General features: G+C 27.6%; 1 protein-coding gene and 1 pseudogene across 1 annotated transcript in view; one reads left to right on the top strand and one right to left on the bottom strand.

The window, feature by feature from the left end:
* Window positions 1–11,143, bottom strand: part of LOC129907005 (major royal jelly protein 5-like) — an 83,012-nt gene extending 71,869 nt beyond the window's left edge. The window contains exons 1-2 of the mRNA XM_055983039.1: window positions 11,125–11,143; window positions 10,880–10,928 (exon numbers count right to left, since the gene is read on the bottom strand). Coding sequence (XP_055839014.1) covers window positions 10,880–10,928; window positions 11,125–11,143 — 68 coding nt within the window. The remainder of the gene's footprint in view (window positions 1–10,879; window positions 10,929–11,124) is intronic.
* A 3,859-nt stretch (window positions 11,144–15,002) lies between these two features.
* Window positions 15,003–15,898, top strand: LOC129907002 (uncharacterized; annotated as a pseudogene).
* The last annotated feature ends 1,228 nt before the right edge of the window (window positions 15,899–17,126 follow it).

Here is a 17,126-nt window from a genome sequence, read left to right as displayed (position 1 = left end):
TAAGAATTCATTAAATTTAAGAATCTTTTTAAGAACAAATTCATAAGTTAATGAATCTTTCTTAAAAATTAAGAATAAGTTCTTAAATCTTATGAATTTTGTTCATACAAGAATTCTAAAATTTTTGAACATGTTTAAGAAAAGTTTCTTAGATTTTAAGAAAAATTCATACAATTTAAGAACAAAGTTTAAGAAAAGTTTCTTACATTTTAAGATTATTTCTTAAATTTTATGATTTTTTTTCATAAATTCCGTAAAAATTTGAATGAAATGTTGCTTAAATTTTATGAAAAAAATCATAAAAACTATGAATTTTTCTTAAAGTTTTATGATTGTTTTCATAAAATGTAATGCACTTTTCATTAAAAAGTATGCATTTATTTATATAGATGCATATAATATACATTACCATTCCAAGCATTTAATTTGTTCCTGAAAAAAATTGTATTCCAATCGAACAAACAGCAAAAGAAAACAACCCAAAATCTAAAACAAAGAAATGAAACAGTTTTTAAAAATAAAAGAAATATTATCAAAATGTTTTATTGGTCACTTTAACTATAAATATCACTTTAAATTTATTTTTTAATTTAATTTTTCTTTTTTATTTGATGCATCATCTGGAAAGATAAAAAAAAAGTTTGTATTAGTAAAATGACTATGTACTATTTGGTTCAAAAAATCGAAATAGAAGGTAGAATTATCTTTTACCTTATTGTAATCGGCAGCATTAGGTTCTGCAGCTGAAAGAAAAAACAATACAAAATTGAATAAGTTGGGGAAAAATCAAAATTTTAAAAATTTAGGTAAATACAGCATTATATAGAATAATTTGAGGAATGTTGATAATATTACGTTAAAACAAAATTTAAATATTTAAAGGAATTAAATAACATGCAACAACTTACTAAATTCTATGTTTTCCAAGCATGATGTGTTTGCTTCTCAAGTAGCACAAAAGTCTAAAATACACCAAAATATTTGGTGTATTTTTTGCACTTTCGTGATATACATTTTCAATATAAAAAATACACCATTTTCTCGTATATAATAAACTCCGGTGGTTTAAAAAATATACCGATTTTGGTGTATAAATGGCGCTAGTGGTATATTAAATGATCTGGTTTTTGGTGAAAATTATCCCTTTGAAATTGAAAAATACACAATAAATCTATGGATAAAATACACCATTTAAATTATTCTGATTTAAAATTTGAGCCAAAGTTTATTTTTTACCTCAAACAGTTTGATGAATTCTAATTCACACCATTTCTTATGAAATAAATGAAAATGAATTTTTATTCACTTTCATAATATTGCTATAAGAAACTAATGGTTAAATATGAATTTGTTTGCCTAATTTTAAAACGAAACACATTCTGTCTACTAATTTTAGATACTACCCCCTCTAAAAATCGAGCGCCTCAAAAATGTCAGTGAATTAATGATTTTTTTTTCGATTTTAAAAATCAGTTTTTCAAAAATTATAATTTTTTTTGTTGCTTTTACATTTTTTTAGAAGAGTTCTTTTATAATATAATATACCGAAGCGAAAAAACCAAGAATTCGGGATAATTAGGTCAATAAATATACTATTATAGTAAAATATTTAATCGCTGTCTTCTTTTTTTTAATGGCGGCCATTGAAAAATATGTCGTCTCCCACTTATGCATTCTGGTGAATTATATGTCCACAGGGTGTACAGAAAAGACAGTGGTATAATTTGTATACCAATAATTTTGAGAAATACACCATATTTTTTCAATTTCCTCAATTTTACACCAAAATTAATGAATTTACACTGATTTATACACCAGTGTGCTACTTGAGTTTATTTTGCAATGACAACTTCGGCTGTACTGGATCTGTTGCAAATAGCCTTTAAGATGGCTTTTATTGTGCAGTATTAAGTGCCCTTTGCCGGTTCTATTATATTTCGCTTTTTTGCGAAAATAACATTGTCTAAAATTGAAGATTATTCACGTGCCTACTCGTTTCACAAAAATATCTAAATTATGTACCTATAACAAAAAAAATTTTAATATATTTAATATATAAAAGAAAAAAAATGTTTAACAAATTATGTATTTATACTTATCTGAGTATATGGGAAAGAGGCAACGGGAACCAACAAGAGTATAATGTCTTATACTCTTCAAAATTGTTTACGTGGTTTAAAATGCTTAACACTGTTTATAATAAATATTGTTTTTTATTCACAAACTTGTTTCGGCAACGACTGTCCACTTTGAATATCAGAATTTAAACTTAATCTGCAGAGAAAACCTTCTAAGGCATAGATTCAAAACAACAGTTATTATTTTCCAGATTGATGAAAAAATACATAGACTTTAAGAAAATATACTTAAACACTCAAAACGTAAGAATTTTTTCATAAATTATATGTATACTTTTATAATATTTTATGAATTAATTCTTAAATTTTGGAAAAATATGAATTTCGAACATAAAAAGTATTAACAGATTCTTAAATTTTAAGAATAAGTTTTTAATACTGAATACAGGATAACGGTAAAATATTCGTTATTTTTCGATTAATAAAAAAATACATTAATTTTAAGAAAAAATACTTTAAAACTCAATTTATGGATTTCTTACAAATGTAGTTTTGAAAATAGATTTTTTCAATTTTAGAAGGGAAAAAAAGTCAATTATAAAAATTATTTTAGCTCATAATACAAATGAATGCAAAATAATATTGAATTTCGTTTATAAAGGTATGTACAGATTCTAAGATTCAGCAAAAAATTCTTTCCAAATGAATCTAGAAGTTTATGTATTTATTCATAAACTTTCGTATTCGTTGTTAAAAAAAATTCATAAAAATATTTTCCATATGAAAATTTTTATGAAAACTGATTCTTAAATTTTATGAATCTTTCTTTAAAATTACCTTTTTTTTTAAGAATTTGTTCTTAAATTTAATGAATTTTTCTTAAAAATGTATAAATTTTGGTTTATGAACGAGATTCATAGTTTTTAAGAATAATACTTTTTTCAGTGTAGTTCAATTCGCGAGCATAATAAGTCTTAACAAATTTTAAAGTTGATATCATATTTTAAGTCAAGCTCCAAAAACTAAAGCCAACAAAGCGTTTTCTTTTCACAATTTAATATTAAAAGGAACCACATTACTAACCAACTTCAATGTAAACAAAATAATCCCGTAGCTAAAAAAAAACCTCTAAATTAACACAAATTGTCGTCAACCAAAAAAAAATATATCTTTATTTTCCACTTAATCTAGGTATTAAATTTCAAGCTGTGTTAAGTTCATTTGTTTCGTTTCACTTCATCCTTTTTTAAAATTAAAACCAAAAAAAAAAAAAAAATAAACAAAATACAAAAAAAAAAAAAAAAACTAACATAACCGAATCCTCTCATTCACTTTTAAGCTCTTCCATTTAACTCTTAGGATAATAACTTACCCCGTTTGTATAATTAAATGTGAAAATGAATATTATACTGTCGCACACACATAACACTAAATCGATGCTGGATGATGATGATGGTGTAGTATTAAGCTTCCAAGCCTCGAGCTCTACCCCCACCACTTACACAATCATCACTGTCACCCTCGTTCTAACGTTTCAAGTCCATAAATAAGAATTAACAAAAATTTTGTTTGGCTTGTCTCTTTCGTTGATTTTTTTTTTTTTTTTTTGTGAAAATGTAGTAGGTACCGACATGTATGGAAGGAGGATGGATTTTTTGAAATCCTTCTATTTTAGCATTACCTACACAACCAAAAAAAAAAATCAACCATAGAGGGAGGATATGATGTCCTTAGAGCGGCATTTTAGTTCCATAAAATACGATACACATAGTAATTTGACTCAATTCATAAATAAGAGAGAATCCGTTTGCAAGAGTATTAAGCCGTCACGATTCATCATGGAGTCGTTAAGTGGAGAACCTAGAATGAAAGCCGAAAGGACATGTGTTAGTATGTGTGTTTTCTGGTTAGATTTAATAGAATTTATTATGCATATAGAGCTAGAAGCTAGCAAGGACGACCGACAGCACTGTGTGACACTGAATACTCATCAACATGCTCAAATGTCCTTCGTAAATTTGTGTAGTCTTCATATCGTCTAAGCTTTATAACCAAGGTGACTGTTATTCAATTGCTTCTGATTTGACAGGATCTGAATGTAAATATATGTCATATATGCAAGTGTGTTTGATGGTATTTCAAATTTTATTTGACATCAAATCATATATAAGGACTCTTTTCCATGGAATCTAGTTATTTTTTATTTCTATAGAAAATATTTGTGTGAGCTAGAGGAGTCCTTAAAATTGACCATCACAAGTGACTAAGAGTCCTTGGCAAGAATTTTTTTTTGAATATTTAATCACAATTGCAATTCTTCTTTCTGTGTGGAAATTATTACCATATGCAGCCTTGAAAAGCAAGCTTCTTACCATTATATCCCATGTCAGGAAAAACCCAAAAACCTCAGCTTTGTTGTTAAAAGTCCTTGCGTGCGTTTGCCACATATTTACATGCAAACCACCACTCTATCAACAATTATATCCTGGGCTAGAAAACAGAGAAAGATACCTTCAATGTACATTGTACATTTATGGGTAAATTTTTGGAATTATCTGGGGAACTATACGAAAGTACTAATTGTGCTGTAGGGTAATTTGCTGAATTTCATCACCACCAAACCAGGACATCAACAAGCAGCCAATCCCCCAGTCCATTTCAGCAGCATCTGAATTCTGGTGGACAAATAGAACATGTCAATGAATTAAGTGGAATTGTTTTGGAGCAAGTTGTTGTATTGTGTTGATGGGTTTTGTGTGGACGAGGACAACAGACAAGAGAGTGTAATATTGTCATCGGGAAAACTAGTTAGTTGCGGGTTTTGCGATTTAACCAATAAGACATAGCGAAATTAAGCCGGAACGTGTAATATCCTGCGGATAACAAATGCATTAATCGGATGGGATATGTTAAATACTTTTTTTTTTTAATGGAATGATCGAATTCGTGAGCAATGTCCTGATAATTCAACGTGCATGTTAACAACTTGATTTTGATTATGTTAGAAAGGACACTTTGACATTAAACTCTTACTTAATTATTACCAATTTTGTTTTTACATTATTTCTTTAACTTTGAAAAAAATTCTTTTCACCCATATGAATCCTTTATTCCTTAATTACTTTTGTTTATTTAAGGTCAACTGTATTAATAAAAGAAACGTTTTCCATTGATGAAATTGATGAAATAAAGTAAAAGGTTAAACTTATTATTTCTAGCGGTTTTGTTGTCATAATTTTTACTATCATGCTTATTATTAACAATTCATTTTATTGCCAACAAAATGTTGAAGAAAATCCTTTCAATTTCAACAAAGGTCAGTGGATTTAGAATTCATAATATTCTTAAAAAATCCAATTTCCAAACTTGTTTACATGGCAAAATGTACCAGCTTTGGATTTAGGTTATTTAAAATGTTCGTGATTAATTAAATAATTTGGACATTGTTAAATATTGTAGGCGGTGTTAATGAACTTTGTTTCATATGAATCGTTAATTTAAGACCTTTAGTTCAATTTTACATTTTAAAAATTACTTCCGCACCCTAAACAAGTCCTTGTAATTATGTATGTCGAAAATAGAAAATCATAGTGCACAGTTGTCCACGTGCACTGTGGTGTATACGTACTATTTTTTGCACTTATGCATTAGATTTTTTTTTTTTGAACTTTATGTGAAAGAGTGGGGGACCAATCAAGCTAAAATTGTATGTTCATGTTATCCATCGAAATGACACATTATTTAAAACTATTTTATACTGCTGAATGGAACGAGAACGACCACTCTACAAAAATTATGTGTTAATGTGAGGTAATAGTGAATTTTAATTTTTCTTAGTTTTTTTTTTGTTGTGCTTTCATACCAATAACCAAGATGAAGATCTATTTTTTAGACAGAATTTAAAAGTTAGATATAATAACTTCAATTGTTGTTGGGAGTAATGCAATTATGTTGTGGATTATTAGAAGATTTATTTAATGCTGAGATTTACAAAACGAACTATTTTTTATTTTCAAGATGCAAATTTTTTAGATTCAGGTTGTAAACTACTCTTTAATCATAAACTATTTTAGGTATGCTTCAATTGCTGTAAAATTATACTTGAGTTATAAAATCGAACTTTCCCAAAATATTTTACTCATTTTTCAAAAAAAAAAAGAAAAATGGTATGTTATTCTAAAAAAGTATTTAATGGATTTAAAAAAAATGTTCAATGAAAATAATCGACATATTTAAAAAAAAATTAAATTTTTCACAAAAATCCAAAAATTGTTTTTTTTCGAAAATTTAATATTACGGCTACTTAAACGTTCCATATAGAAACTGGTGAGCTGAAAGGAAGGACTACGACCAAATTAAAAAAATTCTGTTCTTGGGACTTAGTAGGTACGCTTAATAAGGATAAATGAACAAACGTACATTTTCAGTAAATTGACATATTTTCTTTTTTTGAAAATTTGTCGTAAAAAATATAGTCAATTTTCAACCAATTTTAGTGTTTTCTTAACCCTTTGGAAAACAAGCTATAAAAATCATTATTAAAAAATGTTTTTTCGGAATTATCGGGTCAAAAACATCACAACTAAGAAATATGAATAGCAAAAAGTTATTTTCCAAAATATTTAAAAGCAAAACTAATATGTTATTCTCATGCTACATGTAAGTAACATGCACTGCCTATGACCACCAAAAAAAGTCGGAGAACTGAGAAAATAACTTTTTATGAAACTATAATGTATGCTACTTCTTCTAAGCAAAAAAACAAAACACTTTCTGCATTACCATTTTTTATATCTTTTTTTCAAAATTATGACCATATATAAACATTTTTTTTTTTTGCAAAACAAAAAAAAATGTGAATTTCAGTCCCTTTTTCGAAACAAAAAAATTTAAGGTATGATATTTGACTAACTTTTTGTAATAATCCAGTAACTAGGCATTATTATCTTTCAATTAAGACATCGAAACCTACAAAATTGTTTAATTTAATATTTTTTACGAATTTTTAAAAAAATGTTACATGAGAGTAACGCTGGGTCCGAAAGGGTTAACTGCTAAGAAGATTTTAACAAGTCGTTTAGATAAAAATAAACACGTCTTCCATAAGTTCGAGAATGTCAAAATACTGGGGTGGAATCGGCTTAGGTGGTAGTTTAGTTTATTGTCAATCATCAAAAATTGCTTGCAGCTAGGCATCACTTACGATTCAACTGATGAAACCCTACAAGTACTAAACATTTTTTAAATAATTTGAAAGGTCATATCCTAAATGTGAACAGTAAGAAAGGATTTTGAAAATTCAAAATTTAAATTAGGTAAATAAGGGTAAAATGACTTCAAAAAATTTTAAATACTGAGTTAAGAACTGTTTTTTAAAAACAAGTGAAGACAAAGTGGTTATTAGGTATAGGCAGAGAATTTTTTCAGAAATTTTAGTCATACCTACCAATGGAAATATGATTAAAAATAATTGTGTCCGATGGATTTTTTTTAAAGCCCTATTTTTAAAAACATTAATTTTTGGAAAACAACAACAGCAATTTAAGGGGTATTTTTTTAGTATTTTTTGATTTTTTGGAATTTTTGAAACCTTTCGAAAAATCTTAATTGATTTACGTACATACGTGTGCAAAAACTTGGACTAACTACTCAAAATCATTTTACCAAAAAAAAACTATTTTTTGCTTAAAATTTTTTGACGCAGTTTTTTTTTATTTATATCTTGTTTATTTTGTAAGATATAAGTTCTTTTTCAGTTAAGGGGGACTTTGAAACCATCAACCATGGCTGGTGCTATCGTTTGGTATTTAATGCAATTTGGCTAAAATATAACATTCTTCTGTTAAAAAATAAAATCCACTGCTGAGTCGTTTATATGTACTTTGTCTTGTAGTTCAATGTACTTTAGTCTTAGTTAATTATTGGGAAATAGATCTTGATTAAAAAAAATCGAGGGTAAGAAAAATTATATTTTTAAAATTTTTATTTTGCTAAAACCAATACTTGCCCTTTAGAGAAAGTGCCTAATTTTCAATTTCAAAGTTATAATTTAGGTGCTGAGGAATTAGTTTTTAATTCAAATCTCTTATATTTTATAACTTTTTTATTACATTTTATTGTTTTTCGTAACCAAAATAAAAAATTTCAATACAAAAATATTTAAAACTAATAAAAAAATTATTTAAGAATTGTGTAATAAAATCAAAATATTAAGAACTTATTTTCTTTTATTGAAAGTGTCCTAATTTCAATGTCTTAAAAAATATGAAAGAATTTTTAACCGTGTAACCACAAATGAATGTGATCCTGCCATTTAGCGAGTGTAAAGTCGTTTTTGAATTGAATTTCGACTTCAGAAATAGAAAAGAGTTTTCCAATATTAATTGTCCTACCAAAACTAGTCAACCCAAAAATATTAATTTTAAAGTTACTGCTTTTATGCCCCCGTAAAGTAAAAAAGATTTTTTCTAAAATCTAAATTACATAGCCACTTCACTTTTCTTCTAAATCATTTCAGGTAAGATATAATTTATTTTGTAAAAATTCAAAACAAAATAACTTAAAAAGCTAGACACATTAAGGACTCATTTGTGTGACAAAGATCCTCGTCGTTATGACCATAATTTATCATTCTATATCCAAATAAATAACAAAAACAATATCTACCAACCATCATAATTTTAATGGTCATTTGAAAATATGTGCCATAACTCACAATTAGTAGTCAAATGCTTTTAAGGACCCCATATAGACTTATGTTCTCGTTGTTCCTTAAAGATCTCTTAAAACTTTTAAATTATCACCATCACTGGAGAACTTCTTTGGTGAAAGTTTTTTAAAACAAAACAAAAAACACTTTCACATATACACACACAAATATACTCATAAATCTAACAAGGAAACACCATATAATATATATTTGCAGGATACAGTGTCACAATTGAGGAAGAGGAAATACCACAGCACAAATTGTATCACCACCGATTAAAAGTTTCGACAATGTGTTTCTCGTTTCTTGTGTCCTTTCTCGGAGGCGAGAGTGTGGTGACTAGGACAACTACAAAGTGTGTATAGGCAACAACACGATAGACACGAAAAATGGACGACAGTTCAGTGTGGTGCGGAATGGTGGCGCTGCCTGGCGGTAATCCTGACAAATGATGTAATTTCACATCGCCACTTAACTCGCCAGAGCATAGAGCAAGGACACTATACACGACTACACTCGATGTACAACACCAAAAATACCCATGTTCAATGCATCATTCAAAGGACATACAAGACACACTATAGAACGAACGGCAGAAAAATGCTTTCAGACCCGATTTTTATTTAACTTTTTTTTATTTCTTTTTTTTTTGGTTTTCGAGTCCTTTGACTTTTTACATTTTTTTTTTTGTAAATTTTATTTTAAAAGCTTATTTATGTGCAGGACAAAACAGCAGAAGATACTCCTCGCGTACACTCGTATAATTTCGTATACGCATTTAAGTGTTGCCACTTCTGTGTTTAGGGGTGGCAAGTGTGTGTAACACATTTATGGATGGTTGGGGAGGGCGCACAAAATGTCATCGTCCTTGTTTTTTGGTCGGGCTCTTGTTAGTTTCGCCTTGAATGGAATAAGGCATCGTAAATTTATAACAAATTGCTTATAATGTGTTGAAGAAGACGAAAAAATAAAAAAAAAAATTATACATATTCTCTGGGCTCTGGCAGTCATAAATATTCGTACGCGACTCATAAATAAAAATAATGTCCTTTGCAGCCACATAAAGTGCGAGCGAAGCTTTAATAATTTTTGTCTTTGTTTGAAATCTGTTTTTTTTTTTGCTTTTTTTTTTTTGCTTTTTTTTAAGGACATACCTACGCGTAGTAAGCAGATATTTTCAAGGGCACAATATGAATAAAATATATAAAAAAAAAAACCAAAAGACAAAAGGAAAAAAATTTAATGAAATAAGATACGAGTAGGTATATCTCTCTTACCTATGGGTACCTTAATATATTCAAATTTTATAAATAAAGATTTATTTCTTGGAGACAGTTGCTGTGGGTGGCTTTAAAGTATTTTATATCAATGTCAATGGTCGCCTTGGAAATCTGTAAGGTAGTCAAAAAAGGTATTATTTGTTTTGGTTTTATAAGGATTCACTTTTTCTTGGAGAAATATAAGAATTGAAGATAAAATTTTTAAGGAAAGAAATTTAAAATTTAAGTAAATATTCACAGCGGGACTATTATCCATGTATATTATGGCTATAATATTTAATTTAGTATGACTTCATATAGCCTATAACCAGCTGACATATAAGACGCTTCCAACGATACATCACATGGCAAACAAATCTAAGTAGTTTAGAAGTTATGATGGAAGAGATGAATGTCAGGAACTATAAATGTAAAAAATTTTAAAGTCTTTTAAGGAAATTTGATTTTCTATAACCGCACGAAGAAGAAAAGAAACGTTAAAATAAGATGATGCCCACTTTTGATACTACTACCTTAAAACTATAGGATTTCCGCTTAAATTAAGCGAAATCCACTTAAATTTGTCTTATGTTAAGAATTTTTATCTTAAAATACCGTCTATAAATAAATATTAAATTTTGTTTTAGTTTAAATGTTTCCATATAAAAATAAGATGATTTTCCGCCTAAATAAAGTGGAATTTTTTTAATTTACATATTCAAGAAATTAAAAAGATTTGACGGAAGTCATCTTGGAAAAAAACCATGAAAAAATCCGCTTAATTTGATGCGGAATCCGCTTATTTTTATGTAGTCTTTTTTCTCCGTACATACAAAGGATTGATGTAATGCTGAGCAGTAAAACTACAGATGCATCTGTAGGCTAAAAATATAATTAAAAAATATAAGTTAAAAAGAGTAAATAACACTTCTTTTATAATGCAGTCTAATGCCAACTTTAGGATTGAAATGCCTTAAATTTCTTATTTTTTTCCTTCCTTCCTCCTTTTTTTAAAACATTCTCAATACACGATAACATTAGAAGCCTCCTTTATCCAAAAATAAGAAAATTATCCTACCTTTTTCAGTATATGACATTATTATCAGATAAAGGCAAACAAGAGAGTGACAAAAAAAACTTACATTAACATTTTTATTTCATTTTGATTACCTTCGTTGTTATTTCCGTTTACCTAAATACTTCCGTTTCCCAGCCATACACACATGATATCCGCTCGAACATTGCGGTAGCGTTTGGAGCGGCAGAGAAACTGTTCATCGAAATTGATTGCACGACACCCGAAAGTGATAAAAGTTTATCGGAAGCTGATTTGAAAGTCAATTATCCTTTCTTGGTTTTTTTTTTTTTTTTTTTTTGAAAAAAAAGAGGATCTAGCTGAAATAGGTAAAGAAGTTGTGGAATATAGCGGAACAAAAAGTGTTTCTTTCTTTTCTCTTCTTCTTTTTTTCAACTTCTTTTCAATGCAAATCCTTAAGGGTAGGTAATCTTCTTAGATTCTTATTCCTTTTTTTGGCTTAAATGTTTTTTTTTTTCTAACGTATTTTTATTCGTTTTCAATTGGAGAAGGGGGATAGGAGGGGAGTTTGAATACCCATTCTCGGAAAAAAAAATCTATTTTCGTTCCCTTTTCCTTAAGCTAGTCTCTGTTTGCACTCTTTTCTTGAATATATTTTATATTCGCGGCTCTGGGTTGTTTGTTAGCCAAAATGAATGAAGAAACACAAATTTTATTTCAGTATTCGAATGCGAGGATAATAAAATAATTGAGGAGGGGTTGTTGTAAATCGTTAGCGTGGGTGTTACATGATGGGATAGAGAATTGATATAAAACGGTACGCATCCTAAGGACTTAATGATTTGTAGGACACATTAGAGATGTAAATATAACGAAAAATAAAATAAAAAAAAGGCAAGGAGATGGATAAGTAAGGAGACGAAAGACTCTATTTATAGAGCAGAAGAGATGGAAAATTTAATTGTTTAAATGTTTGAATAGAAAAATGACTCACAGAGTATAATGAAGCATAATAATACAGTTGGAGGTGTGTTAAGATTTGAAAAATGTCAATTCTTAAGTTTTATGTAAAAAAAAATTGAATTTCTATTGAAAAAAAAAAACAACTTTTAATGAACTTGCTCTTTGAGTGAAGTTGCTTAAATTTTCAAGACTTTTTGTATAGAAATTTGGTAAATGAATACCTACTGAAAAAAAAAAATGAAAACAAATAAAATTACCTTTTTAAAAGCAAAAACAATATTTTAATTATTTAAGAAATGTCATTTCTATTATTAAGTTGCATTTTTCGAAAAAAAATATTTTACTTTAGTTAGATCGGTTTTTTAACTATTTTTTTATGAATAGGTAGTCTTATACAAATTTAATTTAATTTTTTTTTTTTCATGAAACTTTGTAGCAATTACTAATTAGTACCTAAAACCAAAATTCAGTCTCAAGTTTACGAAAATTCAATTTTTCAAAAAAAAAAAAATTATTTATTTTTTTCCAAAAACCATTTTTTTTTTTATTAAAAGACAGACATTATCTAAAAGCCATCATTTGTTTTTTTTTTTTTAATCGTTTGAGTCTTTTTCGTTTACATTAAACTTTGCCAAAATCGGTTTATGACAGGACCCGTTATTTTTGGTACAAAAAAATCAATTCCAAAAACACGCCAGATTCGCACACCAAGTTGATTGAGATCCATTTCGGCATTAGTCGAGGTTTTTCTTCGCGGTGCAGTAGAAAAAATCTCGTCCTGCAGCAGTGTCAAAATGAATTCGCAAATTTAAATATTAACTTATCGAGTCTTTTCGAGGTTTCAGTGTTTCAGGTCAAAAATTCACTGACGGTTTTTTAGTCCGAGTTTTTAAGATAAATGATTACCAAATTTTGAGATGTTTAAGTGTAATGTACTAAAACCTTTAAAAAAAATCGATTTTTTTAAGGAAATTTTTTCAAAAAAAAAACATTATTACTGAAAGAAAAAATCAAACTCTTTCGAATCCTCATAGTTTTTAATGTATTATGGATAGAAAACTTTCTGGCAAACATAAAAAGATAATTTTCTTCAAAATCTATGGATAAATCAAAAAGATATGACCAATTTTGTAACGATCAATATTTTCGACTTTTTCCATTACTTTTTGAGTTTGTGTCTATAACTTGAAAAGCAAGCTGAATTTGAAAATTTTTATTAAGTAATTTTTTGTAGATAATTAAATTTCCTTTAAACATGTATCCTTTTAAAAAAAATTAATATTTAAATATTGTAAAAAAACTTAAGAAAAACACCATTTTTAAAAATATATGTTAAAGAAAAAATGGTTCCAAAAATACTAGATTTTGAAAGTCCATATTCTATCCAATTTTAGCCGTCTTTAAGTTTTGTGACCATTTATGTTAAAAGATAAAGTATCTTCTTTTCTCCTTTACATGTTCAATATATGTATCTAAATGCTCAAACAGACCCAGTGTTGCCATTAAAATATTTTGAAAAATCTGCAGAAACAATGAAAAAAAATCTGCAATGCAGATTTCTTAAAATTTGGGGGACACGATTTGAAAAAGATTGCGAACAGGTGTCAGCTAAAATTAATATCGAGAATAATTTTTCTCGCTGAAATTGTTAAATTTGTATCAATAGCTTCTTCCCTGGAACCCTAGAAGTGTTCATAAATAATTATATCGTTAGGCTTTTTCCTCTATAAAATCGAAATCATACTGAGTTTTGTTACAATTTGAATTTTAGAAAATGAAATCAAGAAGTCAAGAAGGAAAAATATAGAACGTTATGAACAAATTCCAGCTGATTTGAAAACTAAAGTTAAATAATTATAACATTTTACTGGATTTTTTGAAATGAAATCTATTTTTGTTATTGAAACGTTAAGTTTCAGTTGCAGATAAAATCTGCACTGCAGATTTATGGTTCTCAAAAGTCTGGGAATGTGTTGAAAATCTGCAAAATTCAGATAAATCTGCACTATTGGCAACACTGAACAGACCATTTAGTAAAAACATAAAAAAAAAAATTTTTTTTCTCTTTTCGCTTTTCAAGTTATAGTAAAAAATTCAAAGAGTAACAGAAAAAGACGAAAACATTGATCATTACAAAAATAGTCATAGTTATCTTTATAATTTTTCCATAGATTTTGAAGAAAATTATCTTTTTATCTTTGCCAGAAATTACATAAAAAATTTTAAACTATGAGGATTCGAAAGATTTTGATTTTTTCTTTCAGTAGGGGGAAGTGATCACCCTTCGTACAGTTTTTACTTATTTATTTTTACACTCAGAAAAAAAAACATTGTTGGCAGCTCAACAACTCGCATTTGAAAAATATTAACACTTTAATTCTTATCTCAACGAACATATTCTTAAAACAAGAATTTTATTTTTAAATTAAGTTTGAAATTCAAAAATAAAAATTAAGTAGTTGAATCAACAAATTGGAAGATTTAGCATTCGTCAAAGCAGAATCATTTATGGGATAGGAAAATAATTTCGGGTGAGAAAATTGCGAACAAATGTTTTATTCTTAAAACAACAACACTACCTTTTGAGGTGTTATTGCTTTTGAACCCAATTCCTATTTACAAAGTAAAACCAAACATAAAGTTTACATGTGTAACTTACGGTACACACATACATGAACAAAACGAATCAGACTATAAGAACGAAATTCTTAACTTAAATGATTTTTGTTTCGCAACAACAATTCAGTTCTTGATATCCTAAAATTTGCAAAATCTAACTGTTAATGTTATTTTGCTCGGCACTTCACTTCGATGTGATTTGTACAAAGCGCGTGACTCGTGAGTTTGACTTCGTGTGATAAAGATAATTATTTTTAATAAATTGTAAAATATTAATGAATAAGTAATTGAAATTGTGACTTTGGACACTAAAGTGTATTTTGTTTCAAGAGTGGAATATGTCTGTGGAGGGAGTAAATGCTTTAGCAGAATGTCGAAATTCATCAGAGAATTTGTTGAAAATGTTAAATTCTCATGAAATCGAAGAAACTTTCAACAAAAGCCAATTATTTTTGGAGAAAATAAAGTTTGGATATAATCTAAACAAATGGCGTGAAGAAAATGATGTAAGTGGCTATACCTACTAAATGAAAAGAATTTTTTCCTGTATTTAATTTTCATTTACTTATGTTCTGTTCACATGCATTTTTAATATTCTGGCCTCGATATATGGATGCGATTTAATAAAAGTTGATTTTAAAGAACTTTGCCCAGGAAAAGATGATAAACTTTTTGACAAAACCAATGATTTTGAGGAAAAAGGAAATAAAATATTTCTTGGAAGCATATAAAACAATGCTCTCTAGCCAACTTGGAATAGGTAAACTAATTTTACATCTAGTTCAATAGATAGAATTAAAAAAGTTTGTATTCTTTTCAGATTCGAGGCATTTTTTTCAATTTGCTTGATACAATTATTTTACCACCGAGAATCAAGAGAAAATCCAAGCCATCAATTTACCGATGCCCAAAAGGAGATGTATCCACCTAGTGAGTTTCAATAATTTCAAACAAAAAGAAGACGAGATCAAGAATAATGCAATCTCCCAACCCAAAATATTTGTGGTAGGTGAATCAACCAATAATTGTTTATTAAATTTTTATGTTTCCTTTGAAGCTTGAAGAAATTCGTTATAAGGTTCCAAATCTTCTTTGCGCTATTGATTTGGTTATAGAAACGTGTTTCGTTTTTAACTTGGAATACTCACAAAAGAGCAAATATGTGTAGATGTTTTAACAGAAGTACATTTATGAGATTCTTCGGACGAAAAGGTTCCGAAAATATAAGATATAGGTAATTTAAAAATTGGAAAATGTTCCAAAATAAACATACACAGTACATCAAAGCACATATTTGCTCTATATTTGAAGACTCATTCCAACAAGATTTAAAATGCAAACATAAAACTCCACCAAGCCTCAATACTTATGTTAATTTAATTTATGCAACAAATTTTTTCAAAACATATATCTAAATTTAGATCTCATATATTTATTAAGCATATGATACTTTAAAAAAAATTTCAATGTCTGTTAAGTCGATAGTCTTAAACAATATGGAAACTGTTATTCGTTTTTTTATGTATTGAATTTAATTTTTATTTTTTTTATTTTTGTTTATTAATTTAATTTAAATGAATTAGAAACTTGTATCATAAACATGTACATTATATGTATGTAAATATTGTATTTTTTCTATAAAAAAAAAAACAATGACAATAAAAAATAATATATAATTATATCGTACATTTGTGTTGAACTTAAATTATTTTTTTAGGCTAAAAGGTTTATTTTTTAGGTAAGTATTTCAAATTTTTATTTATTGAGGGGTTCTTGGGACAAGAATTAAAGTTCTTAAAATAGTTTTAATGACAACAATTTACGTTCTTAAACGTAACAATAACGATACAATAAATTTTTGGGACAACAATGTTTATTCTTGTGTATTGAATATAATGTTCTTAATTTAAATATGAAAGTTGTTGTATTTTGAGAACTTAATTTTTTGATTTAAATTAAAAGTTTTCAAGACTTAAATAACATTTTAGTCTTTTAAGTTAAAAAAAGTAGTTGTTGGGCAGATTTTAACCTACATTTTTTCTTGAGACAAAGTATAAATCTTTTGGCATAACAATTTTTTTTTCTGAGTGTAGTTATTTATTTACTCACTCCAGCTTCGAGAAAATGGACTTTATTTGTAATATGCATATTATTACACTTTAAAAAAAAATTTGACACTTCTAAGTCAAAGGCTTAAATAGTTATAGCCATTTTACTGGGATTAGATTTTTGTACGAATCCTCCCCACCCGTGGGGTACCTTCGTACAGCACATGGGGTACATTCGTACAGGATATTTAAAACGTTAATTTGACTAACTTTTGGTTTGTCAAATGCCAAATTTGAGTTTTAAAACATTTAATTACTTATTAATTTATTAATTAACTCAATTTTTCAAGATTCGACGATTCTGAAACAAATTATTATTTACATATATAAAAATACCAACCTTAATTTACTATA

This window comes from Episyrphus balteatus, chromosome 1, assembly GCF_945859705.1.
Source record: "Episyrphus balteatus chromosome 1, idEpiBalt1.1, whole genome shotgun sequence".
In the NCBI taxonomy this organism is placed as follows: domain Eukaryota; kingdom Metazoa; phylum Arthropoda; class Insecta; order Diptera; family Syrphidae; genus Episyrphus; species Episyrphus balteatus.
Note: the sequence above shows the minus strand (reverse complement) of the source record. Positions and strands in the feature narration are given on the sequence as shown.